This window comes from Chiloscyllium plagiosum, unplaced genomic scaffold (assembly GCF_037043375.1).
Source record: "Chiloscyllium plagiosum isolate Xiang-an unplaced genomic scaffold, Cpla_swu_hap1 HiC_scaffold_23, whole genome shotgun sequence".
Taxonomy (NCBI): domain Eukaryota; kingdom Metazoa; phylum Chordata; class Chondrichthyes; order Orectolobiformes; family Hemiscylliidae; genus Chiloscyllium; species Chiloscyllium plagiosum.
In genome coordinates this window covers 43,087,270-43,114,075 of record NW_028270161.1, presented here as the reverse complement: position 1 = coordinate 43,114,075, position 26,806 = coordinate 43,087,270, and the positions used below count along the sequence as shown (strand labels likewise).

Here is a 26,806-nt window from a genome sequence, read left to right as displayed (position 1 = left end):
GGGCCACAGGGCGGTGTGGTTGATTGGTGTAGGTGTCCCGGAGATGTTCCCTAAAGCGCTCTGCTCGGAGATGTCCAGTCTCCCCAATGTAGAGGAGACCGCATTGGGAGCAACGGATACAATAAATATATTGGTGGATGTGCAGGTAAAACTTTGATGGATGTGAAAAGTTCCTTTAGGGCCTTGGATGGAGGTGAGGGAGGAGGTGTGGGCGCAGGTTTTGCAATTCCTGTGGTGGCAGGGGAAGGTGCCACGATGGGAGGGTGGGTTGTAGGGGGGCGCGGACCTGACCAGGTAGTCATGGAGGGAACGGTCTTTGTGGAACACGGAAAGGGGTGGGGAAGGAAATATATTCCTTGGTGGTGGGGTCTTTTTGGAGGTGGCGGAAATGTCGGCGGATGATTTGGTTTATGCGAAGGTTGGTAGGGTGGAAGGTGAGCACCAGGGGTATTCTGTCCTTGTTACGGTTGGAGGGGTGGGGTCTAAGGGCGGAGGTGCGGGATGTGGACGAGATGTGTTGGAGGGCATCTTTAACCACGTTGGAAGGGAAATTGCGGTCTCTAAAGAAGGAGGCCATCTGGTGTGTTCTATGGTGGAACTGGTCCTCCTGGGAGCAGATACGGTGGAGGCGGAGAAATTGGGAATACGGGATGGCATTTTTGCAAGAGGTAGGGTGGGAAGAGGTGTAATCCAGGTAGCTATGGGAGTTGGTGGGTTTGTAAAAAATGTCGGTGTCAAGTCGGTCGTCACTGATGGAGATGGAGAGGTCCAGGAAGGGGAGGGAGGTGTCAGAGATGGTCCGGGTAAACTTAAGGTCAGGGTGGAATGTGTTGGTGAAGTTGATGAATTGGTCAACCTCCTTGCGGGAGCACGAGGTGGCGCCAATGCAGTCATCAATGTAGCGGAGGAAGAAGTGGGGAGTGGTGCCGGTGTAATTACGGAAGATCGACTGTTCTACGTAGCCAAAAAAAGAGACAGGCATAGCTGGGGCCATACGTGTGCCCATGGCTACCCCTTTGGTCTGGAGGAAGTGGGAGGATTCAAAGGAGAAATTGTTAAGGGTGAGGACCAGTTCGGCCAAACGAATGAGAGTGTCCGTGGAAGGGTACTGTTGGGGATTTCGGGAGAGGAAGAAACGGAGGGCTTGGAGGCTCTGGTCATGGTGGATGGAGGTGTGGAGGGATTGGATATCCATGATGAAGATGAGGCGTTGGGGGCCGGGGAAACGGAAGTCTTGGAGGAGGTGGAGGGCGTGGTTGGTGTCTCTAATGTATGTGGGGAGTTCCTGGACTAGGGGGGATAGGACAGTGTTGAGGTAGGAAGAAATGAGTTCAGTGGGGCAGGAGCATGCTGAGACAATGGCTCGGCCAGGATGGTCAGGCTTGTGGATCTTGGGAAGGAGGTAGAACCGGGAAGTGCGGCATTCCGGACTATGAGGTTGGAAGCTGTGGGTGGGAGATCTCCTGAGGTGATGAGGTTCTGTATGGTCTGGGAGATGATGGTTTGGTGATGGGGGGGGGGGGTGGGGTCTGGTGTTGTGTGATTTGTCTACCCCAGTGCAACACTGACTCCTCCAAATCAAGATTTTAACAATCATCATTCGCTGTTTAACACTAATGTCCAAGTCAAATGATAAAATCAAAAGCCTTTTCCTTTCAGCACCACCAATCTGTCCTGGCGATCAGATATACATGGAGTGTGGCCCTGTCTGCAAGTCAACTTGCTCTGACCCAAACCCTCAGCAACAATGTGATCAGTGTGTGAATACCTGTGGTTGCCCAGAAGGTAGTTATGTTAAGAATTATTAATTGTTCAACTTTCTTTTAGAATAATTCTACTTAATGTTATTATTGCACTTCCAGAAAATAAAAGTATTTTTAAAGTGCTTGGCTTTGCAGTGAAAAGGTAGAGTCAACAAAATTATGACAATAGGAAAAAGATTAGATGTTTTTTTTTGTTTCTTCCCATGACATCCACGAGCTTGTTTCTCAATTTTTAAATGATTTCTTGAAACGTTTCTTGTTTCATATGACTGTTGTTTGATTAAACGCATCAAAGAAATTTCCCTTAAAAGATAGTTTTCAGGCAATATTCAGACAATTTGCATTTTTTGTAGAAGAAGCAATGCATTTCCCCTTTAATAATATGATATTCCCATGTATCTTTATAGTTCAAGGAATCACATGTATAATTTGGGTAGATTTGTTGAAGCTAGCATTAGTTGTTCAGAGTGAATGGAGCAAAGTATTCTTAGAATAAAGATGAAATAGTTGGAAATAGGCATTGAAAATCAGAATGCAATGGATGCTGGAAATGTAAAAAAAGAAAATAAAGTCCCTTGAAGGAAACACTAGTAAAACTCACAAATGATGCATATCAGTCTAACTTGTCTTGTGTACTTTCCAATGGAGGTCCAGTACAGCCAGTAAGTTCAGTCTCCAGTATTGTTGAAACTTTATTGCTGAAACAGCACAGCAGGTCAGGCAGCATCCAGGGAACAGGAGATTCGACGTTTCGGGCACAGGCCCTTAGTCTCCAGTATTATTGTTTATTTAAATTAGTTTTTTCTCTTTGGAAGTTTCAAGTAGATAGAGGATTAGAACCATGTGGGCGGCACGGTGGCACAGTGGTTAGCACTGCTGCCTCACAGCGCCTGAGACCCGGGTTCAATTCCCGCCTCAGGCGACTGACTGTGTGGAGTTTGCACATTCTCCCCGTGTCTGCCTGGGTTTCCTCCGGGTGCTCCGGTTTCCTCCCACAGTCCAAAGATGTGCAGGTCAGGTGAATTGGCCATGCTAAATTGCCCGTAGTGTTAGGTAAGGGGTAAATGTAGGGGTATGGGTGGGTTGCGCTTCGGCGGGTCAGTGTGGACTTGTTGGGCCGAAGGGCCTGTTTCCACACTGTAATGTAATCTAATCTAATCATGGGCAGAATTTTATGTTGGAAGGAAAGATAGCTATCAGCCAATAAGCCCAGTGAAATAAACAAAAAGGAATTAAGGATGCTGGAAATCAGGAACAAAAATAGAAATCGCTGAAAAAATCTGACCAGGTCTGGCAGCACCTGTGGAGAGAAATCAGAGTTAATGTTTTGGGTCTAGTGAGTCTTTTTCAGTAAAAACCACTTAAATACCTTCTTTGGAAACTTATCATGCTGTTGAGGTACTAACTTGATGGTGAATGAGACTTTTGCCCCTCATTGAGAGCAGTGCCGTCCTCTGGAGGTGCCAGATGAGCTGCTTGGCCAGATCTTAGTAATGGGCACCATTGGCACTACAACTAGTCCCAAAAAGAGGGACCAATGCATCTCAGGCAAAAATGAGGACATTGGTGGTGGCGGCAGTGGTGGTGTTTGGGGAGAATTTGGGCATCTTAGGGAGAGTCGCAAATGGGTAGGTTTAAAGTCCATTTTGGGGAGGAAGGAAAAGGTTATGTTCTGAGGGTGCATGCAGGTAACTCTCTGAAAATAGCAACCCTCCTTCCTTCCTGCCTGCACTTAACCAATATTTATTCCCACTCAACTGCCCACACCAACCATATTACACTGTGGACAGGGTAATATTTGGGTCAGGAGAAAGTGAGGACTGCAGATGCTGGAGATCAGAGCTGAAAATGTGTTGTTGGAAAAGTGCAGCAGGTCAGGCAGCATCCAAGGAACAGGAGAATCGATGTTTCGGGCATGAGCCCTTCTTCAGGAATGAGGAAAGTGTGCCAAGCAGGCTAAGATAAAAGGTAGGGAGGAGGGACTTGGGGGGAGGGGCATTGGGAAGGCGATAGGTGGAAGGAGGTTAAGGTGAGAGTGATAGGCCGGAGTGGGGGTGGGGGCGGAAAGGTCAGGAAGAAGATTGCAGGTTAGGAAGGTGGTGCTGAGTTCGAGGGTTGGGACTGAGACAAGGTGGGGGGAGGGGAATGAGGAAATTGGAGAAGATGACCTGGGGTGTGCAGTGAGAGAGGGACTCACTGAAATCCTTGTAGAGGGAGGAAGAGAGCTTCTTCAAGGAAGGCATCCTTGCAAGAGGATTCACAGTAGGTTAAAATCTTCTAGGAGAAAGTGAGGACTGCAGATGCTGGAGATCAGAGGGGAGGGGGGGTTGAGTGAGAAGATGTGAGGGGTAATGTCTAGAAGGCCCAGTATTGAATAAACAATCTAGGGCAAAGTTCTGACAAATGTTAAACAGTCCAACTTGACACAGAATGTAAGAGTACTCAATCCTGCAGTAGAATAATTTTCTTCTAAATTGTTATTGATTTAATTCATTTGCCTTTTCTGCATTGTATTAGCCTGAACAAACTTAGAAGTGAACAATTCTTCAACAAAACAGTTTTCATCTTCTGGTAAATGTCATGGTTCTTGTTATTTGCAATAAGCGAAAGCACTGAGCTATTTACTTTGCTTTTCTTCAGGTACTGTCCTTGATAATATACGAGGTGGTGACAAGTGCATCAAGCAAACAGAATGTCCTTGTGAATATGGTGGAACAGTATATGAGCCTAGAGAAATAAGAAGCACTTTCTGCCAGTCATGGTAACAATCATTACTTATTTAATTAACTATTAAACACATCAATGAATTAATATGAAAACTTTCAATGAAAATACCTTGCTATAAATTACTTTGTTATGACTTTAGCATCTGTCAAGGTGGAATGTGGGAGTGTGCTGATCTTAATTGCCCTGAAATTTGCAAGATTGAAGAAGGAACTCATATTACGACATTTGATGGCACATACTATAATTTGATTGGTGACTGTTTGTACCACGCTATTGACGTACGTAAAATTTTACTGATCAGCTTTTCCAATTGTTGTTATTTAATTTTTGAAATAAATCCTTTACTTTAAAATTGCACATCTTTCCAATCAAAAACATTTCTATCTTTTGCAATTTTTAATTTTTCACAGACAAAAGACTGGTCAGTAAAAATTGAAATGCATCCATGTCAAACAGCAGTTAAAGAGACATGTTTGCAGCGAGTGACATACACAAAGTATCAGGTAAAATTCTACAATATTCATGTGTCCACTTTATATTCCAATTTGTTATGTCCTAAATATTGAAACACGTTTTCATTTTTGTTCTAGGACATCTACATATTCAATAATGATGGCACTGTTGACTATAAGGGAAATAGAATGGGAGTTCCTCTAGTAAATGGTAAAGTAGTCTTTATTTGAGCTCAAACAGTTTAACAAACAGTAGTTATAAAAGAAATTAATCTCTCCTTTATTTACAGGTGATATAACAATATTTTTCCAGTCTTCAATATTCCTTCAAGTATCAACAAAGTCTGGGTTGAAAATGCAAATACAGATACATCCCATCATGCAGCTTTACATCTCACTGCCCAAAAGTGCCAAAGGAACCACCAAAGGTACAACATTCCACTAAATAGTACACTCCAGCGACTGGGTCTGAAACCAGCATTGTTCTGGTCCCAACAAATTCCCAATCAGCAAGTTGGGCTAAAATCTCCTTGTTTAGACAAAACGAATACATTCTTGTGTAACCTTTCAAAGATCCGGGATGGCACGGTGGCTCAGTGGTTAGCACTGCTGTCTCACAGCACCAGGCTCCCAGGTTCGATTCCAGCCTTGGGCGACTATCTGTGTGGAGTTTGCACATTCTCCCCGTGTCTGCGTGGGTTTCCTCCCACAGTCCAAAGATGTGCAGGTCAGGTGAATTGGCCAAGCTAAAATTGTCCATAGTGTTAGGTGCATTAGTCAGAGGGAAATGGGTCTGGGTGGGTTACTCTTCGGATGGTCAGTGTGGGCCAAAGGTCCTGTTTCCACACTGTAGGGAATCTAATCCAATCAACTGTGGATTCATAATGAAATTGGTTGAATTGTATTTATCCATCACAGCAGGTTACATCTGACCATAACAATTCCCTTATAAAGGCCTATGCTGTTCTATCTCCAGGTTTATGTGGAACCTTCAATCACAATGCAGATGATGACTTTCTAAGTGCCCAGAGCATCGTGGAGTACACATATATGACTTTTGCTAACTCTTGGAGAGAAAGTGAGAATTGCTCTTCACCACAAGTGAATCCTGCCTGTGTCAATTTAGAAATTGGTAGGTTTGAATGGAATCTTCAAAGTGGTCAAATAACTTCTCTTTCTTTAAGAAGTTTTTTTGTTCCTCATCCTGCCTGAGTTCATTCCATTCACAAATAGCAGCCTCTCTCATTCTTTGAATAGGCATCAAAAATTGATCTAATTGCTTTTATGCACATCAAATTTTGAATTGATTGAAAATCCATTCACTCCAATAATCAGACAGAAACTGGGGATTGGAATCTCAAGGGATTTGTGAAGTGGTCTACAGTGAGTTTTATGGTTGCTTTTGGCTCATATTCCTCTAAACCCTTTCTATTCATGTACCCATCCAGATGCCTTTGAAATACTGTAATTTAACCCACTTCCATCACTTCCTCTGGCAGCTTGTTCTGCAATCGCACCACCTTCAGGTAATTTAAAATCTTTTCCTCTCACCTTAAATCTATGACTTTTAGTTTCGGGCTCCCCCACCCAGGAAAATGACCTTGGCTGTTCACCCTATCCCATGCCCCTCATAATTTTATAAACCTCTATTAAGGTCACCCCCTCAAACCCCAATGCTCCAGTGAAAAAAGCACCAGTCTCTCCCTATAACTCAAACCCTCCATCCTGTAAATATTTTGTGCACCCTCTTAAATTTAACAACATCTGTCCTATAGTAGGGAGATCAGAATTGAATGCAGCATTCTAAAAAATGGCTTCACTAATGTCCTGAGCCAAAAAAACTGCAGATGCTTGAATCCAAAATACACAAGAAGGAGGTTGGAAGAACATTGCAAGCCAGGCATCATTAGGAGGTGGAGAAGTCAACTCTTCTTTAGGACTCTAATGTCCTGTACAGCAACAAAACGACACCTCACCTTCTATACCCAGTTGATGAAGCAGGCAGATAGTGGTGGATTAAGTTGAATGCAGATAACTGTGAAGCAGAGACATTCTGGTACGACAAATTGGAGAAGCAATACTGTATAAAACAAAGGGCACAATTCTAAAAGATACACAGAGAAAAATGACTTAGGTGTATATGTGCAGATGTCATTAATTGTGCCAGGACAGATTGAGAGAGCAGTTAATAAAGCATATGAAAACATAACACAACAGATGTTGGAGGCTTGAACTACAAACAGAAAATGCTAGAGAAATGTGACAGGTCAGTCAGCATCTTTGGAGAGAGAAACAGAGTTAACATTTCAAGTCAGCTATAAGTGTCCATCAGAAATTCAGAAGATAAGCCATGGAACTTAAAACGTTAGCTCTGTTTCTCTCTCCATAAATGCTGTCAGACTTGCTGAGATTCCCCACACTTTCTGATGTTGTTGTACTTGATAAACCATACTGTAGCCAAGGCTTTATCAGTGGATTCATAGAGAACAAATGCTGACTATACTGAAATTGTGTAAGCCATCAGCTCAGGCTCAGGTGAAGTATTATTTCCAGTTATGCATTTTGAACGCAATTCCAGGGATAAACAATGTTTTTTTATGAAGCTAGGCTAGAGAAGTTGGGATTATTTTATTTGAAGAAGAGAAAGCTGACAGTAGATCTGATAAAGGTATTCAAACTCATGAGATGTCTAAACAGATTAACTGGGGAGAATATTCTCCCACTCATTTAAAAAAGGGTACAAAGCCGTTGGTAAAAATAAAAGTGATTGGAGATAAAAAGCTTTTTCATCTCAGAGATTATGGCAGAGACAGTTTCAGTGGAGGCTTTCGTGGAACATAGAACATAGAAAAGTACAGCACAGAATTGTACCAAGGTTTAATCATAATGTAAAATATAATAACTTAACTTACACATCCCTCAACTCACTGCTATCCATGTGCGTGTGCAGCAGTTGCTTAAATGTCCCTAATGACTTTGCTTCCACACCACAGCTGACAATGCATTCCATGCATTCACAACTCTCTGCGTAAAGAACCTTCCTCTGACGTCCCCTCTATACCTTTCTCCTAATATCTTAAAACTATGACCCCTCGTACCAGTCAATCCTGCTCTGGGGAAAAATGTCTAGCTATTAACTCTATCTATTCCTCTCATTACCTGATATACCTTGATCAGGTCTCCTCTCTTCCTCCTTCTCTCCAGAGAGAAAAGTCCAAGCTTATTCAACCTTTCTTCATGAGGCAAGCCCTCCAGTCCAGGCAGCATCCTAGTAAACCTTCTTTGCACCCTCTCCAAAGCCTCTGTATCTTTCCTATAGTAGGGCGACCAGAACTGGACACAATTTTCCAAGTGTGGTCTCACCAGGGACTTGTAGAGCTGTCGTAAAACCTCACAGCTCTTAAACTCGATCCCCCGTTAGTGAAAACCAAAACACCAGATGCTTTCTTAACAACCCTATCCACTTGGGTGGCAACTTGGAGGTATCTATGTACTTGCACACCCAGATCCCTCTATTCCTCCACATTGCCAAGAATCCTGTCTTTAATCCTATATTCAGCATTCAAGTTCGACCTTCCAAAATGCATCACTTCGCATTTATCCAGGTTGAACTCCATCTGCCATTTCTCAGCCCAGCTTTGCATCCTGTCTATGTCACTCTGCAGCCTGCAATAGCCCTCAGTACCATCACCGGCACCTCCAACCTTTGTGTCATCTGCAAATTTTCTAACCCCCCCTTCAACCTCCTCATCCAAGTCATTTATAAAAACTACAAAGAGCAGAGGCCCAAGGACAGAGCCCTGCAGGACCTCGCTCAACACTGACCTCCAGGCAGAATACTTTCCATCTACAACAACTCTCTGCTTTCTGTCAGCCAGCCAATTCTGAATCCAGATAGCCAAATCTCCCTGTATCCCATACTTCCTGACTTTGTGAATGAGTCTACCAAGGAGAACCTTATCAAATGCCTTGCTAAAGTCCATATGTGGGTGGCATGGTGGCACAGTGGTTAGCACTGCTGCCTCACAGCGCCAGAGACCTGGGTTCAATTCCCACCTTAGGCGACTCTCTGTGTGGAGTTTGTACATACTCCCCATGGCGGCGTGGGTTTCCTCTGGGTGCTCCAGTTTCCTCCCACAGTCCAAGGATGTGCAGGTTAGGTGAATTGGCTATGCTAAATTGCCCGTAGTGTTAGGTGTATGGGAATGGGTCTGGGTGGGTTGCGCTCTGGCGGGTCGGTGTGGACTTGTTGGGCCAAAGGGCCATTTCCACACTGTAAGTAATCTAAATCTATACATCACATCCACTGCTCGACCTTCATTGACCTGTCTTGTCACCTCCTCAAAGAATTCAATAAGATTTGTGAGGCATGACCTGCCCCTCATAAAGCCATGCTGACTGCCTTTACTCATGCTATGCTTTGTCAAATCGTCATAAATCCTATCCCTCAAACTTCTTTCCAAAACATTGCTGACCAGACGTGAGACTGACTGGTCTGTAATTGCCAGGGATTTCCCTATTACCCTTCTTGAAAGAGGAACATCATTCGCCACCTTCCAATCCTTGGGTACAACTCCCATGGAGAGTGAGGAGGCAAAGATCTTTATCAGCTGCTTAGCAACCTCCTTTCTCACTTCCTGGAGCAGCCTGGGATAAATCTGGTCTGGCCCTGAGGACTTGTCAATCTTAATGCTTTCCAAAATTTCCGGCACATCAACTTCATCTATCTTGGTCTGGTCAAGCCTGTATCCCAGCTCCTCAAAGTTTTTATTCACAATAATGTCTCTTTCCTTATTGAAAACCGAAGCAAAAAACTAATTTCAGGCTTCCCCTATCTGCTCAGACTCCATGCACAAGTTCCCTATTCCTGATCGGCCCTACCTTCTCCCTGATCATCCTCTTATTCCTCACGTATGAGTAAAATGTCTTTGGGTTCTCTCTAATTCTTCCTGCCAAGCCTTTCTCATGCCCCCTCCTGGCTCTCCTCAGTCCATTTCTGAGCTCCTTTCTAGCAAGCCTGTAATCCTCTAAAGCTGTGATAGATCCTTACTTCCTCCACCTTACGTAAACTGCCTTCTTCCTTTTGACGAGAAACTCCTCTGTTCTCGTCATCCAAGGTTCCTTTATCTTCCCCCTTCTTACGTGTTTCAGGGGAACAAATTCATGAATCACTCACAACAACTACTCCTTAAACAGTCTCCACATGTCTGCTGTACCCATTCTGTGGAACAATTGCTCACAGTCTGTACTTCCCAATTCCTGTCTGATAGCGTCATAATTTCCTTTTCCCCAATTAAATAACTTCCCTCGGTAACTGCTCCTTTCACTTGCCAAGGCTATGCTAAATGTGAGGCAGTTGTGGTCACTGTCACCAAAGTGTTCTCCCACCGTGAGATCTGATACCTGTCCTGGCTCATTGCCGAGCACCAAGTCCAAAATGGCCTCCCCCCTCGTCGGTCTGTGCACATATTGAGTAAGGAAACCCTCCTGAACACACCTGACAAAAAACGGCTCCATCCAAATGATCTGCACTTAGGAGGTTCCAGTCGATATTAGGAAAATTGAAAACACCCATAACTACAACCCTGCTACATCTGCATTTTTCCAAAATTCACCCACCTCTGAGTTCTTCAATCTCTCTACTCTATTAGGTGGTCTGTAGAAAACCCCCAATGAGGTGGCTGCTCCCTTGCTGTTCCTAACTTCCACTTATGCTGACTCAGTAGGCAAACCTTCCTCAACAACCTTCATTTCTGTAGCTGTGATGCACTCTCTGATTAGCAATGCTACACCTCTTCCTCTTTTTTCACCGTCCCTGTCCTTAAACCTTGGAACATCAAGCAACCATTCCTGCCCCTGTGAAACCCACATTTCCGTTTTGGCCACAACATCATAGCCCCAAGTACTGATCCATGCTCTAAGTTCGTCACTCTTATTTCAAACACTCCTTGCGTTGAAGCAGACATACTTTGACCGATCTCTTTGTTTCATCGTGTGAGAAACCTTCCCAGTAGATTCGCTACATCCTGTCACTGCCCCATCTGCAACTGTCCCCATCTCAGATATGTGGCTGTGATCCCCACTCCCTTGCCAAACTAATTTGAACCCTTCCGATTCACACGAGCAAATCTCCCACCCAGGACATTTGTGCCCCTCCAGTTCAGGTGCAACCCGTCCTTCATGTACATGTCCTACCTTCCCCAGAAGATCTCACCTGCTTAAAAACTTTCTGGCAGCCCTCATTTCTCTCCACCTTCTCTCCTCACCACTCTTTTAGAAAAAAAGATGTTTTATGCTCACCTTCCCAGCAGTCCCTCAGTCCTCCCTTGCATCTCTCGGCAAATGAAGACTCCGATGTCTGAGGTGAGTGTTTTAAATAGTTATACTCACCTTCTCAGCAGTCCTTCGTTTCTCCCTCGCACCTCTCGGCAAAATCTCAGCAAAAGGGAATTAGATGAATATTTGAAAATGAACAATGAACAATGTACAAGAAGGCAGGAGAATGAAACACATTGCTCGAAGACTGTTTATTTCAGGGCTTTTGTTTTGGAAATATGTCATTTCACTCTGTCTTAATTTCAAGTTTAATTTTCTTGTACTGGAGTTTATATTCAATCAATTGGTGTAAGGTTGCATGTTTCTTAAAATTTCCCTTCAAACTCTTAGACTTTTAGATTATGGGAGTAACATTCCCTGAAGAAAATATTTTTATTTCTTGTAGATTGAGGTAAATTTATTTATTTTTGAAGTCTTTTCACTGTCCATAATTTCCAGAATGCAGATTGAAACACATAAATTAAATTAGCTCAAATGTAACAATTGAGGAAGGTTATTTTTGCGTAGACAATATGAACAAGCGGTATTTTCGATACAATCTGATGAAAAATAATTAAACTCCTGATGCTTCTTGAAATCTCATGGAAATCATGTAATGTGACTTAACCCCGGACACAGGCTTAATTTACATCGATATTTGATGACCCGACTGGCTCAGAGTTAAGGCAAAGAGGGTTCAGCAAGTAACTTGTGAATCTAAAGTTTCTCTTGACTGCATCTGACACAAGCACTGGATTGAAATAGCAATGAAAGTGTGTCCACTAGCAGCCATCCCTTTCAGCACTCAAATGAAGTAAAATTGACATTATATATGTGAAAATAAAAGGTTATGCAGCACATATCCCGACACTTTACATTTTCTATAATCATATCTTACATTTGCATTTCAGAAATCTATACCAAACAGAATTGTGCCTATTTAAAAGATCCTTTGGGTGCCTTTGCTGCCTGCCATTCTGTAGTGGATTTTGCCAAATATTATGAAGTAAGTCAGAATTCCGTACAATCATTTGGAAAGATAATATATCACAATTAAAATAAATGTCAAAGTTTTCTTTGAAATTATGTTTAGTTTACTAAGTTGACAGTCACATTCTTGGAATAGAATTTTCTTCTTGCTCACAAATCCAGCACAGCTTTTAAATAGGAGACACTCAGTATGGATATTGTGCTGTGTCCTGTCAGTTTTGAATGAAGTATTATAAGCAATGGGTCTTAAAAGAAACAATAGCTCCTTAGAACGTATGTAACGTATTTTGTAATGTTTAGGTGCACAAGTCAGATTGTGCTCCTAGACATTCAGATGTACCATGTTCCCCATTATCTTAGCAAATCAATTTTCTCTACTGGGCAGAAAGTTACAGATTAATTTTCTTAATCATTTCAATATAATTCAGAATTATTAATGTTATATTTCTGGAAAAGTATTAATCAATTTTAATAGAAGAACATATATTCTGTGTGCAGCATTTAAATCACAATGACATCTGCAATGGTGATATTAAAAGTGGTCATTTACATCAATGTATTTTTATTTTGTTGCATGTTTTAGATGTGCAAGGTTACTTCATGTAATTGTGAGAATGTCACTGATTGCATATGTGCTGCACTGGGAGGTTATGCCCATGCCTGTGCTGCTAAAGGCATCATTGTGAATAACTGGAGAAGATCAATTTGCAGTAAGTGGTTTGTAATCACATGATATGTTATAATCAAATATAGATGTAACAAAATAGCATTCAGAAGAGGAGAACAGTGTTCATCTCCTCAGATCTTCTTGGGTAATTCAAGTAGATCATGCGAAATTTGCACCTTGACTCCAATTTCCCACCATTGTTCCATTACCCTTTAGCTGTGTTCCTCTAATTTTCATCACTTGAGCATCATTTGTCTACTTTGTTTGCTCCACTGTTTCTGGCTGTGCCTTCAGCCATCATTTGAGCTCAGAAATTCTTTCCGTAAACCTTCCTGCCTTTCTATCTGTCTTCCTTCATTCCTCTTTAGAACCTACCCTCCAATCAACTTTTGGCCATCTGTCCTTTCAGCTTATTATTTAATTTACTGTTAAATATTTCTTTATAGCACGCTTCTAAAGAACATTGGAATGTTTTGTCACAATAAGCGTGTTTTATAAATAGCAATTAGTTTTGTTGTTGCCTTTATCCAAACAAAAATCACTTTTAATATTTGTGTTGAAAGCTGCAAATATCCCACTTCCACAGCCTTTATCAGTAAGGAATATTATCTTTGAATGAAAATTCATCGATATTTTAATGGTGGACTAATTTATTTATCTTAAGACTTTGGTTTTAGCTCTTAAATTGTACGTAAGAATTAATGATAGCTGTCTCCACGCCCTTGCAACACTCGCTAAAGCTTTAAGCTTCAACCCTTTTCTCCTTCTTTTGTGAAAGACAACAAAATCCCAGAGTATGTAATACTTTAACCTATTGTTCTAATCGATCTATTCAGAGATGTTATTGCACACCTCTGGAGTAGATAAGAGTTGAAACTGGGGCTCTTGGCCCAAGTGTAGGGATAATACCACTGCACCACAAGAGGACCCCCTGATATTATGACAGACGTCAGGAAAAGATGGGACTGGAACTGTCCTTCCCACTCCAGGAATAGGGACATCACCACTGTGCCACAAGAGGGTCCCACAATTGCTTTACAATCTGATTACTATTGTTGTCACCGAACTCTCCCCAATAATATGAAAACACAATCAAGCTAGATTGTTATGGACCAGGCCTCAAAAAATTTCAAGAAGGTAGCCCAGACCTTGCCACCCAGATGGGCGGCATGGTGGCACAGTGGTTAGCACTGTTGCCTCACAGCACCAGAGACCTGGGTTCAATTCCTGCCTCATGCAACTGTATGTGTGGAGTTTGCACATTCTCCCCGTGTCTGCGTGGGTTTCCTCTGGGTACTCTGGTTTCCCCCCACAGTCCAAAAACAACGTGCAGGTTAGGTGAATTGGCCATGCTAAATTCCCCGTAGTGTTAGGTGAAGGGGTAAATGTAGGGGTCTGGGTGGGTTGCTCTTCAGAGGGTCAGTGTGGACTTGTTGGGCCAAAGGGCCTGTTTCCACACTGTAAGTAATCTAATCTTAACTTTTCTAGTTGCTTCTAGCAGGTGAAACGTGTATGTACCAGTTGGCCCAAGCACTTGGTTTTAAACAAAATTGAATTTATTTATATACGAACAAAAGAGAACAGACTATATAATAACATAACAATCGACTCTAACACAAATTAATGATGCTGTTCCAAATACTTGCAATATCCCTGTAAATACTCCCTTGTTTTAAAAAGATAAAATCAAACACAGGATTTTACAGGAGAGATGTCAGACAGAGAGGATCAGTATTGACCTGCTTCTTTGGGTCCAGCAGCCTCTCTGGGTTCCCAACTAAAACTTGGCCAGCAACTGCAAAACAGCTAGACTGCTAAAACCAAACCAAACCAGAGAAAAGCTGAGAACTGGCCACTCCCCTTTCATTGTAAAACATAAAAGCTTCTTCGAGTAGAATCTTACAGAGGTTTATAAAATCACAAAGGGCATGGATAGGGTAAATAGACAAGGTATTTTCCCTTGTGTAAGGGAGTCCAGACTAGGGGGCACAGGTTTAGGGTGAGAGGATCAAAAATGTTTCTTGTGTAAACATGGAAGACCCGGACAGTTTTCTTCCTTTGGTTGCAGGATGTGGAACATTGATGGACAGCCTCGGATAAAAGGGCCATTCATTTAGAACTGAAATGAGAATGACTTTCAAATAAAAATAAAATATTGCAGATGCTGGAAATCTGAAATATAAAAAGAAATGAGAAAATGGGAGAGAAACTCGGCAGCTATGGGAATAAGGAGCAGATAGGTTTTGAGTTCGATATAACTCTTTTTCAGCACTTTCTACTTTTATATTATTTGAGGAGACTTGTTGCTACCTCAAGTTCTTGTGAATCATTGGATTTGTCTACCCCAGATGTTTGTAGGTTTTCCATCATTCATTACATTTGATACTGAGACTGTGAAGCATGTTGATCTCTTGGGGTGTAAAGGAATATTTGGGATTGGGCAGGAAAGTGAAACTGTAAAAGATCAGCCAAGATCATACTGCTAAGACAGATCAGCATTGAGGGGTCAAATGGTCTATACCTTTTCCTATTTCTTGCATTTTATTTTAAAAAAAGATTTGAAATCAGTGTATTTTGACATACTGAGGATGGATTAAAAGTTTAGCGGATCTGAGAGGAACCAATACCAAAAACAGTGTACTGCTTTCTTCCTTTTTAAATAAGTAAGCTTAATGATACTATTATTGTCAAATTTATGTCAGAAGTTGCTTGACACCAGGTTGTAGTCCAACAGTTTTATTTGAAATCACAACTTTTCGGATGGCTGCACCTTTGTCAGATTCACCTCCGGTTTAGCACTCAGAAGATTGCGACTTCAAATAAACCTGTTGAACTATAACCTGGTATCATGTGACTTCTGACCTTGTCCATCCCGCTTCAACACCGGCACCTCCACATCATGTTAATATTATCTGTCATAAAAGGAAGTAACAGTAATGGTGTGATATCTTTAGAAAAAAAAAATCAATCATATTTATCATAATTTCATTCCATACTAATAAGATTTCAACTAAAGAATGAGACCAAAGCCTTGCTACATGTACAAAAAATATTGCTGCCATATTTTAAAAAATTAAGTCTGTGGTTGGGATAAAAAAATTGCATTTTATCATTTATAAATATATTTTGCTTAATTAAAAATATATTTTGCAGTATTCTGCACAGAGGACATGTGGTTGAAATAAATTGGCTGATGTGGAGCCCTTCTTGTTTTTTGTAGAGGTAACCTGCCCGAGCACTCAGGTTTTCCAGTATAGTATGACAGCCTGTAACCGTACCTGCAGATATCTGTCAAAGCCTGATATCACATGTCAGGTTCAAGATGTTCCAGTTGATGGTTGTGGTTGCCCTGAGGGAAAGTACATGAATGAGAAAGGAGCATGTGTGAGCAAATCAGAATGCCCATGTTATTTTGGTGGCTTGATTGTGCAAAAAGGCAAGGATATTACTGTTAACGGAGTTAGCTGGTGAGTACTTTAATTTTGCTTGGCACGGTATCAAATATTAAGAACAAACGACTTTGATCTAACCAAGTTCAATTTTTCTCTCAGTAAGTGTAAGGATGGAGTTCCTTCCTGCCTTGGGGATGAGGGAGACCCATCTGAAATAAAAGGTAAATAATTGTTTTCAATCTCTTTTAAAACAATTAAGAGACAATATTTAAAATTAAAATCAATGTGTAAAGTAATAATTTACATAAGATGTGGTGCTGTTCTTTTATTTAGATTGTGGATCAAAAATATTTTCAGACTGTCAGAATACTACAAAATGTAGAAAGACGTGTCAAACCCAAAATATGCCTTGCGTAAGTGACCCTAAACTTATACTTTGCTTTTCTTAGTTAGAAATCACACAACACCAGGTTATAGTCCAATAGGTGTAATTGGAAGCACACTAACTTTCAGAGCGCCACTCCTTCATCAGGTGATTGTCCCATGTCTTAATTTATAGCCCAGTGGGTTGAAGAATGTCTCGAGGCAATTATTTTTGACAGGATCAATCACATAATGTATGAAATGATCAATTCTAGATGCTGTGACATTGTATCTAATACTCTGAGACTTCCAATGAAATTTGTAACGCAAAGAGCAAAAGATTGCAGCTTCATGCAACTTCTGACTGTATTTTTTTCACAATAAATAATGGAAATATGGCCTAATATTTCACCTTCATGATGATTAATCCATTCATCCTGTACATCTACATCGCCAACACTGCCAATTGACACGTTGTGTACTCTCTTTTATGAAGCCAAATCCTTGTGTCCCTGGCTGTGTGTGTCCTGAAGGTTTGGTGGAAGATTACAAGGGAAAATGCATTTTACCAAAACACTGTCCTTGTTCATACGGTGGTGAAGTCTTCAGTTCAGGAGAAACAATCAAAAATGACTGCAATGAGTGGTGAGTTTGCATAAATATTGCAATCGAATATAATGAAACTGCATGAAACTAACTATACAAAATTGAAGAAACAAATGATTTGGATGTGAACATGGGAGGAATGGTTATTAACTTTGCAGATGACACCAAAGTTGGTGGTATAGTGGATAGCGAAGAAGGTTATCTCAGAATTTATGGGACCTTGATCAGTTGAGCCAACATGCCCAGTAGGTGCAGATGGAGTTTAATTTAGATATATGTGAGGTGCTGCATTTTGGAGGGTGAATCAAAGCAGGACTAATACATTTAATAGTATTGTCCTGGGGATGTTGCTGAACAAAGAGGCCTTGGACTGCAGGTTCATAGTTCATTGAAAGCGGTGTTGCAAGGTAGACAGTGTAGTGAAGAAGGCATTTGCTACACTTGACTTTTTAGTCAGTGCATTGAATATAGAGGTTGAGAGGTCAAGACGTTGCTGTTCAGGACATTGGTAAGGCCACTTTTGGAATACTGTGTGCAATTCTGGCCTCCCTGCTTAAAGAAGGATATTGTGAAACCTGAAAGCATGCAGAAAAGATTTACAAGGATGGTGCCGTGGTTAGAAGTCTTGAGCGATAGGGAAAGGCTGAATAGACATTTTCCCTGAGGGGCATGAATATGGTGAATAGGCAAGGTCTTTTTCTCAGCGTAGGAGAGTCAAAACCAGAGGGGATAGATTTAGGGTGACAGGGGAAAGATACAGAAGAGACCTAAGGGGACCCCTTTTTCATGCAGAGGGTGGTGTGTGTATGGAATGAGTTGCCACAGGTAGTGGTGGAGGCAGATAAAATTACAACATTTAAAAGGCATCTGGATGGGTATATGAATAAGAAGGGTTTCGAGGTATATGGACAAAATGCTGGCAGGTGGGACTAGATTAATTTAGGATAGCTGGATATCTTTTTCTGTGCTGTACATCTCTATGACTCTATAACAACATTAATCTGTACCTTTCATATTGCAGCCTATGCAAAGGTGCTTTATGGACATGTACTGAACGCTCATGTCCAAAGACCTGCCTAGTTTATGGAGATGGTTACCACATAACCTTTGATGGAAAAAGATACAGCTATGATGGAAACTGTGAATATGTCATTGTCGAGGTAAATTATAGTGAGTGATGTTTAATAATCCATAAGACCATAAGACCAGAGGAGCAGAAATTTGGTCATTTGGCCCATCGAGTTTGATTCGCCATTCAATCATGGCTGATAGGTTTTTCTCGCTTTTTCCCTGTAACCTTTGATCCCCTTGGCATTCAAGAACTTATCTATGTCTGTTTTAAATATACTCAATGACTTGGCCTCTACAGCCTTCTAAGACAATGAATTCCACAGATTTGCCACTTTCTGGCTGTGAAAATTTCTCCTTATCTTCGTTCTAAGAGATCTTCCTTTACTCTAAGGCTGTGCTCTTGGGTCCTCAACTTTCCTGCCAATGGAAACATCTTCTCAATTAACTGGTCATTCTAACTTAGTTTATCATGTATTTCTCTTGTTTTTTTTATGATCCTTCAGTTGTACCTTCTATAGAATTGCTTAGAAAAGTTTGGATATGAATGTGTAAGGTTAATGACTCCATAATAACAGAAAATGTGCTTACAAAAGCATGGACTTCAGTTATTCACAAAAGTAGTAGGGCATCATTTTTCCAAGAGCAAGTAGCAATATATGTCGGTCTTGTCAGTGAAGCCCAGATCTCATGGATGTGTACAAATGTGCTGTGTAATTAGTGCTGTGTAATGCAACATTAGGTTTGAGAAAAGCACAATTCAAACTCAGGTATTGGTTAAGGAGCTGAGAAAAAAGGGAAACTTTCTGATTTCTGAATAATTAGCTGAAAACTTTTTACTAATCCAATGTGGAATATCAGATACGCAGTGGAGTGTTCCAGAGAGTTACTGGTGAGTAAGAGCTGGTTTTCATTAGTGTTAGTGTGGTAACTAAAACTGGAACATATTTAGTTTCAGTGTCAAGGGTTCATTCAACTGTCTGGAAACCTGGAACAATTCCTTGGCTGTTTATCAGAAAAGTCAGCACAACTTCAATGCAGATGGGCACAGAGGAAACTCTGAGCCACAATTAACTGCTAGAAAGAGAAGGCATTATTGGACTTAAGTGGTTCATTAATAAACCTAATTGACATCTAGCCATAAATGGATGTGATTTCTACAACGACGTCCCCTCATCCACAATAATTTCCTAAAGAATTTCCTGACATGAGCAATTGGAAACAGGTACATCATTGACTCTCCTGCCATCTCCCTCCCACCACATCCTCCCCTTCACTCCTGTACTGGCAGGCCCCATTGATTTCCAGTCACTGTGTTTTGAATGAAAGCAATAATGAGTCAACTTGTAGAGGAGAAAACAGAGGAGCTAAGGATGGATCCTTCACGTGAGAGAAGATGGGGAGCATAGAAACAGGAAGCAAAAGTGTGATAGCTGCCTCTTTGGCCATGATTAGAAAGATAAAGGTCAGATGTCATCATGAATGTTTTTCTTTAGTTAACAAGTTACAAATTACATTTGAATTGATCAGCTGGCATTCATCCCAGATTTCATGCCAAGATTTTAATGCAAAATTTCACTCAAGTCAATTTAATTTTAGGATCAATGTCAACGAGCAATCGGTACATTCCAAATACTGGCGGAGAGTATTCCCTGCTGTGAAAATGGAGTGACCTGTTCACGGAATATCAGGATTTTATTTGAGGTGTGTGTTTGATTAATAGCTTGGGGTTATATTGGGTATTTTGGTGCATGAACTAATCTGAAATGATTACATTATGAATTCCTTTATTTCCTTACAGGATCGAGAACTAATTCTCTTGAGTGGGAATGGAGTAACTGAGGTGTCCCTTGGGAAAACTCAGTGCACAGATAATCTCTACACACTTCACACTGTTGGACTCTATTTAGTCCTGAGATTTTCTAATGGGATCACTGTGATATGGGACAAACGTACAAGACTGTCAGTCACACTGGATGCAAAGTGGAAGGTGAGTAAAGTCTGGACATTCATAACCATTCCCTCACATCAGTTTGTCAATACAGAAAACATAATCAGAAACTGGAATTAAATGTGAGACTTTATGAACTTCTATGACAAGAACGGCTTATGTACTGTGTTTATCTAAAGTTACAGAACCACAGTGAAAATACTATGAGGGAAAGATGGAGATATTTCCAGAGTTTCTATTAGAGAATTGGCTGCAAGGAACATTCTAAGAAATAGCTGGGCAATATTTATCCATTTGCATGTGGAAAAATAATAGAAAAGTGTAAGAGGGAAGTCCAGTGCCAGCTGGACAATATATAATCATTTACATATGAATGAGGAGTTAAATCATTCAACAGTGTAAAAAAAAAGCAAGCAGAATGGTAGCTATACAAAATAGAGTTGTTTCAAAGGTTGAGGATAACATGTTTTAACATGATGTTCAGAAGTGAGAAATGAGTTTGTTGAATTAGGAATGAGTGGCAGGAAACTAAGACTTTAAGATGACAGGGAGGTGATTCATGGTGCAGCTGGAGACCAAGGTGGGAAACAAACAGATCAAAGGCAAGCACTTGAAGCACTGGGCCTGAGGCTAAGGTGTTGGGAACAAAAGCATGAGAATGTAAAACAGAGCCATTATAGGTTGAAACAGTATTGTTCAACATCAACAAAAAATGGATGTAAGTTTGCTCGCTGAGCTGGAAGGCTTGTTTTCAGATGTTTCGTCACCATATTAGGAGCCTCCATAAAAAGACATGACCCACACTCACTAGTATCCTTACACACAGATGAGGAAGGACACCATTTCAACTGGGACATCACATACATCCTAGGACAAGCCAAACAGAGACATGCATGAGAATTCCTAGAAGCATATCATTTCAACTGGAACTCTATCAACAAATACATTGACTTGGATCCCATTTACCACCCCCTGATAAAAAGAACAGACAGTGACATCACTACAGGAAATAGCGTCACCAACCCAAGGAAACCTAAACACATAAAAAGAAAGTGGGCCATACCACCTGTGCTTCATCTGGAGGCTCACTGATAATGTTATCTAGAAGGTGATGAAACTTCTCAAAACAAACCTCCCAGCTCAGCGAGCAAACTTACATCCAGAACCTCAACCTGAGCTACAAAGCTTCTCAAAGCTGGCTATCACCAAAAAATATTATTGAATTATACTTACAGTAAATGCTTTGCATTCAAAATTATATTATCTAACTGAAATCAGAAAGACAAGATGCAAAATTAATTTGAGGCTATTATTTTTTGGGTTACCTTGGAAAGTATAATGGAACATTTATTACAGTTTAATAAATAGTAATTATTGGTTTAACTATTTTCATGTGTCCTTAAGAATAAAGTTTGTGGCCTTTGTGGAAATTTCAATGATGACATCAAAGACGATTTGAAAACAAAGTGGAACTATGTGGTGACCAGTCCTGTGGAGCTTGGCAACAGTTGGAAGACATCACAGTCCTGCTCTAATACAGTGAATCAAACATTCCCTTGTGACAGAAATCCATATTGTTTAGCCTGGGCTCAGAGGAGATGCAACATAATCAATAGTGCAGTCTTTCAAGCTTGCCATAAAAAGGTAAAGTGATGAACAAGTATGCAGAGATATGAAATTCTTACAAAAAGCTCCAGTGATTTCTGATCCTATGGTACTTTATCAGGTTAATCCAACTCCATATTATGATGCTTGTGTCGAAGAAGCTTGTGCTTGTGATTTGGAGGGAAAATATCTGGGTTTCTGTACCGCAGTAGCTGTGTACGCAGAAGCTTGTAACAAGGTTGATGTTTGCATTCGCTGGAGAACTCCAGACCTGTGTCGTAAGTTGATATTTCTGTTTTCATTGTTACAAAGAATCAAAGTGTAAGGCCCATAAGTTTATGTCAATAAGCTTAAGTAAAATGCAAGAACTGATTTTGTTTTAAATTGGAAACTGTTTTGTTTTCAATTTAAAGGTCAGGGGATTTAACTGTCTTGAGAGTTTACTCACATTTTTTGCAAACATTCACAGTTATGTTTAACAATCCTAAACTTGACTTCACCCAAAGGGCACTTCCACATTCCCAAAGGAAACGTTTGCATGAAAAGTGCAAGGCACACAACTTGTGTTTTGAGCATCAAGCAATTGAAAATTGGATCTGTTTAAAGGCAATTGTACATTTATATGTGCAGCTGCTTCCATTATCCTGAGGTGTGCAAACTACAACCTTCGCCCAGTCAGTGAGAAGGCAAGATTTCCAGAATATGGAGCTTCAGTACAATTTTGGCTTAGTTGGAGAAATCAACTTCCTCCTTGATAAAATTCAAGCCAGCTTGTACTTTGTATTGATGATTTAAATTGTGCTTGATTTTAAGATTATGTAAATGACTAATGAGCAAATTTTAATAGGTTTTGTTTCACATTACAGCTGTGTATTGTGATTATTATAATGCTCCCGGTGAATGCAGTTGGCACTATCAGCCATGTGGGACACTGACAACAAAGACCTGCTCAGACCATTCCATCGCAAAGAAGTTATCTGCAAGTCTTGAAGGTTATATTCCCATCATATTGCATCAAAACATATTCCTAAGGACTTTTTAAAATTTTATTTTCTTATGATCGGTTCTGCTGTAACATTTCTTCAATGCGAATTGGCTATAATGCGATTGAAGAATTTAGACCATTATTTGTAGAATGCAAACGTTCCTTAACCATATTGGCTATATTGTGATTCCAGTCCCATTGGCTTAAATGGTGCTGCTGTTACCCGATTTTCTTAGAACGTGTTGTCACACAGGAATGGAACTATCGCGTTATATCAGAAGAGACTGTATTGTGATTGTAGACTGTAATTTCTGTTGCAATAATAATTAATTAATTAAGTTGCCCCAATTCAGTTTGCACCTTTAAGAAAGGTTAAAAATTGCAGTTTCTAGAAATCAATCATTCAAAATGAAGAGTTTTTTTTTTTGCTTTTTGCAATCCCATTCCATACAAGAAGCAGAAATCAAGAACTCATACATCCCAACTTTAGCAATTGCCTGATTTGTCTTTCAGTGCCTCTTGGAAACCACTCAACGGTCTGAGTGTGTTTTCTAACTTACAACAGGACAAATATATTTTGGTGTCTAACTGATGGATTATTTATTTTCTGCTTTTAATTGAGTGGTCCAGCATTCACACATTTTCTGTTTATCTTCTTGTTGATTTTACTTTGTACTGTTTAGGTTGTTATGCCAAATGCCCAGAGAATGCTCCTTATTTGGATGAAAATACAATGAAGTGTGTTACACTACCCCAATGTACTTGTTATTATGATGGAAGAATACTGCAACCCGGTGAAATAACATGGAATGCCTGTGAAAAATGGTACAGTTTCCAGATTAACACAGTTACTTGACTTGATCACTATTCACATTCTGAAAGCAAAATCATAATTGCAATGCATCAGGGTTTTTACATTCTTTAACTATGAAATCATTCACTTGGAAATTTTGTAAAGAACAATCCTTAATAAGTTAACATTATTTCAGGGGATAGCTTTCATTTAACCACAACCAGATCAGCTCAAATCCAGTTATGCTCGTGATTGACATCAGGAACAGAGACACAAGGGATGGACCTTAGTGCTGCCTGATGCCTTGGCTCCCAAATACAGGATCTCACCCACAACCTGAGCACTGTGGGCACTTTCGAATCCTGACACCTCATTATTGGTCCCTGATGTATACACTTATCCTGTGCCTCAGTTACACAGTACAGATTTTGATTAATTGTAGAAGGACATTTCATATTGTGAACCACTTTAATAATAGAAAATCAATTTTATGTATTTCAAATTAAGAGAATTGATTATAAAATGGATATTTTGACAATTAAATACAAAATACATTTACAATGTTGTCCCAACTAAAGTAATGACCTTGTTGTTGACCATAAGATCAATATTGCTACCTTTACTCTGTCTTTCAAATTCCACTATAATCTATTCTTCTATCTATTTCTGTGGTTTTCTTCTGCAGTTTATACTTTTGCTTGTTTTCTGGTTTTCCAAGACCAGTCTATTTGTTGTTCCTTGTTCCCTGCACCACAGCTTTAGCACCTGACCTGTCAGTCCTTATGAACATTTCATGTTTTAGCAATTCTTCCTTTTTTCCCTCTCTCTTGAATTTAAAAGCTTCCCACCAACTTCCACCTCTACTTGTGATTGCAGAGGTTTCAATTTTATTTTTGCTTTTTCCTTCCTGCTTTGTATCTATTTATTATAGAGTAATAGAGATATACAGCATGTCAACAGACCCTTCAGTCCAACTCATTCTTGCCAACCAGAAATATTAAATAAATCTAGACTTGTTTGCCAGCACTTGGTCCATATTTCGCCAAACCCTTCCTATTCATACACCCATGCTTTTTAAATGTTTTAATTGTACCAGCCTCCACCACCTCCTTGGCAGCTCACTCCATACACACACCACTCTCTAGGTGAAAAAGTTGCCTCTTAGATCCCTTTTAAATCTTTCTCCTCTCATCTTAAACCTTTATCCTCCAGGGTTTGGACTCCCACACCTCAGGGAAAATACCTTGGTTGTTCAACCTATCCACGTCCCTCATGATTCTATAAACCTCTATAAGGTCACCCCTCAGCGTCTGATGTTCCAGGAAAAATAGCCTCAGCCTAATCAGCCTATCCCTGTAGCGCAAACCTTCCAACCCTGACAAAGTCCTTGTTAATCTTTTCTGAACCCTTTCAAGTTTCACAATACCTTTCCTATAGCAGGAAGACTAGAATTGAATGCAGTATTCCAAGCAGCCGAACTAATGTCCAGCACAACTGCAACATGACCTCCCAACTCCTATATTCAATATACTTACCAAAAAAGGCAAGTACACCAAACACTTTCTTCACTATTCTGTCTACCTCTGACTTCACTTTCAAGGAACTATGAACCTGCACTCCAAGGTCTCTTTTTTGGCACACTCCCTAAGACCTTGCAATTAAGTGGATAAGTCTTGCCCTGATTTGTCTTTCCAAAATATAGCACGTCACATTTATCTAAATTAAACTCCATCTGCTACTCCTTAGCCCAATGGCCCATCTGATCAAGATCCCATTGTAGTCTGAGGTAACCTTCCTTTACTGACCAATTAACAGTAACAATGGGTCAGGTGACTGGAGGGTGGCTAATGTTGTGCCTTTGTTTAAGAAAGGTTGTAAGGAGAAATTAGGAACTATAGACTTGTGAGTCTGACTTCGGCTGTAGGTAAATTGTTGGATGTAATTATAAAAGATAGGATTTATGGACATTTAGAGAAGTAAAAATTGATTAGGTATAGTCAGCATAGTTTTGTGTGAGAAAAATCATCTCTCACAAACTTGATTAAGTTTTTTGAGGAAGTTATCAAAAAGTTTGATGATGGCAGAGCAGTAGATATTGTTTATTTGGATTTTAGCAAAGTCTTTGACAAGGTTCTACATGGTAGACTAATTAGTAAATTTAGGTCAAATGGGATTCAGGGTGAGCTTGCCATTTGGATACATAATTGACTTAATGGCCAGAGACAGTAATGGTGGAGGGTTGCTTTTTGGACTTGAGGCCTGTGACCAGCAGTGTTCCACAGGGATCAGTTCAGAGTTCTCTTTTGTTTTCATTTATATACATAATTTAGATGAGAATATAGAAGGCATGGTTAGTACATTTGCAGATGACATGAAAATTAGTGGCATAGTAGACAGTGAAGAAGGTTTTCTAAGATTACAAAAGGATCTTGATCAAATGGGTCAATCAGCTGACAATTGGCAGATGGAGATCAATTTAGATAAATGCCGGATATTGAATGGCACAACAAACAAAGATAGGGCTTATACAAGTAATGATAGGGCCTTAGGTAGTGTTGTGTAACAGAGGAACCCAAGGGTGCAGGCTCAAATTCTTTAAAGTTTGTGTCACATATAGACAGAGTGGTTAAAAAGGCATTTGACATGCTTGCCTTCAATGCCCAGTCCTTTCAGTATATGGAATGTTACATTGAGGTTGTACAGGGCATTGATGAAGCCTCTTCTGGAATATTGTGTCCAGTTCTAGTCTCGCTGTTATAGGAAGGCTGAATAGGGTTCAGAAGAGATTTACTAGGATGTTGCTGGATATGAAAGCTTTGAGTTAGAAACAAAGACTGCATAGGCTGGGGCTTCTTTCATGAAGAGTAGGAGGTTGAGAGGTAATCTCATAGAAGTTTACAAAATATTGAGAGGCATAGATAGAATTAATGGAAGTTGTCTTTTCCCTAAAATAGAAAATTTCAAGACTAGGGAGTATATTTTTAAGGTGAGAGGAGAGAATTAAAAAAGACATAAGAGGCAATTTTTTTTACCATAACTATAGGTGAGGTGTTTGATGACTGGAGGTTGGGTAATGTTGTACCTTTGTTCACATGTGGAATGAAGTTCCTGACAAAGTAGTGCACGTGA

At 40.3% G+C, this 26,806-nt stretch overlaps 1 protein-coding gene and 1 long non-coding RNA gene across 33 annotated transcripts in view; one reads left to right on the top strand and one right to left on the bottom strand.

Annotated features, from left to right (window-relative positions):
- The window catches only part of LOC122546275 (uncharacterized), a 128,131-nt gene that overhangs the window by 16,639 nt on the left and 84,686 nt on the right, over window positions 1-26,806 (top strand). For all 32 annotated transcript variants that reach the window (XM_087999601.1, XM_087999600.1, XM_087999602.1 and 29 more), the window contains exons 9-28: window positions 1,660-1,785; window positions 4,404-4,524; window positions 4,630-4,768; window positions 4,901-4,993; window positions 5,081-5,153; window positions 5,233-5,370; window positions 5,919-6,074; window positions 12,169-12,263; window positions 12,831-12,957; window positions 16,135-16,381; window positions 16,466-16,527; window positions 16,640-16,719; window positions 17,166-17,314; window positions 18,297-18,435; window positions 19,943-20,047; window positions 20,145-20,333; window positions 21,699-21,938; window positions 22,021-22,177; window positions 22,766-22,891; window positions 23,568-23,709. In XM_087999601.1, the coding sequence (XP_087855727.1) occupies window positions 1,660-1,785; window positions 4,404-4,524; window positions 4,630-4,768; window positions 4,901-4,993; window positions 5,081-5,153; window positions 5,233-5,370; window positions 5,919-6,074; window positions 12,169-12,263; window positions 12,831-12,957; window positions 16,135-16,381; window positions 16,466-16,527; window positions 16,640-16,719; window positions 17,166-17,314; window positions 18,297-18,435; window positions 19,943-20,047; window positions 20,145-20,333; window positions 21,699-21,938; window positions 22,021-22,177; window positions 22,766-22,891; window positions 23,568-23,709 (2,704 nt within the window). The remainder of the gene's footprint in view (window positions 1-1,659; window positions 1,786-4,403; window positions 4,525-4,629; window positions 4,769-4,900; window positions 4,994-5,080; window positions 5,154-5,232; window positions 5,371-5,918; window positions 6,075-12,168; window positions 12,264-12,830; window positions 12,958-16,134; window positions 16,382-16,465; window positions 16,528-16,639; window positions 16,720-17,165; window positions 17,315-18,296; window positions 18,436-19,942; window positions 20,048-20,144; window positions 20,334-21,698; window positions 21,939-22,020; window positions 22,178-22,765; window positions 22,892-23,567; window positions 23,710-26,806) is intronic.
- LOC148145882 (uncharacterized) overlaps window positions 16,395-26,806 on the bottom strand; it is a 94,778-nt gene continuing 84,366 nt past the window's right edge. Inside the window, exon 3 of the long non-coding RNA XR_015761159.1 lies at window positions 16,395-16,515. This is a non-coding gene — a long non-coding RNA (uncharacterized LOC148145882). The remainder of the gene's footprint in view (window positions 16,516-26,806) is intronic.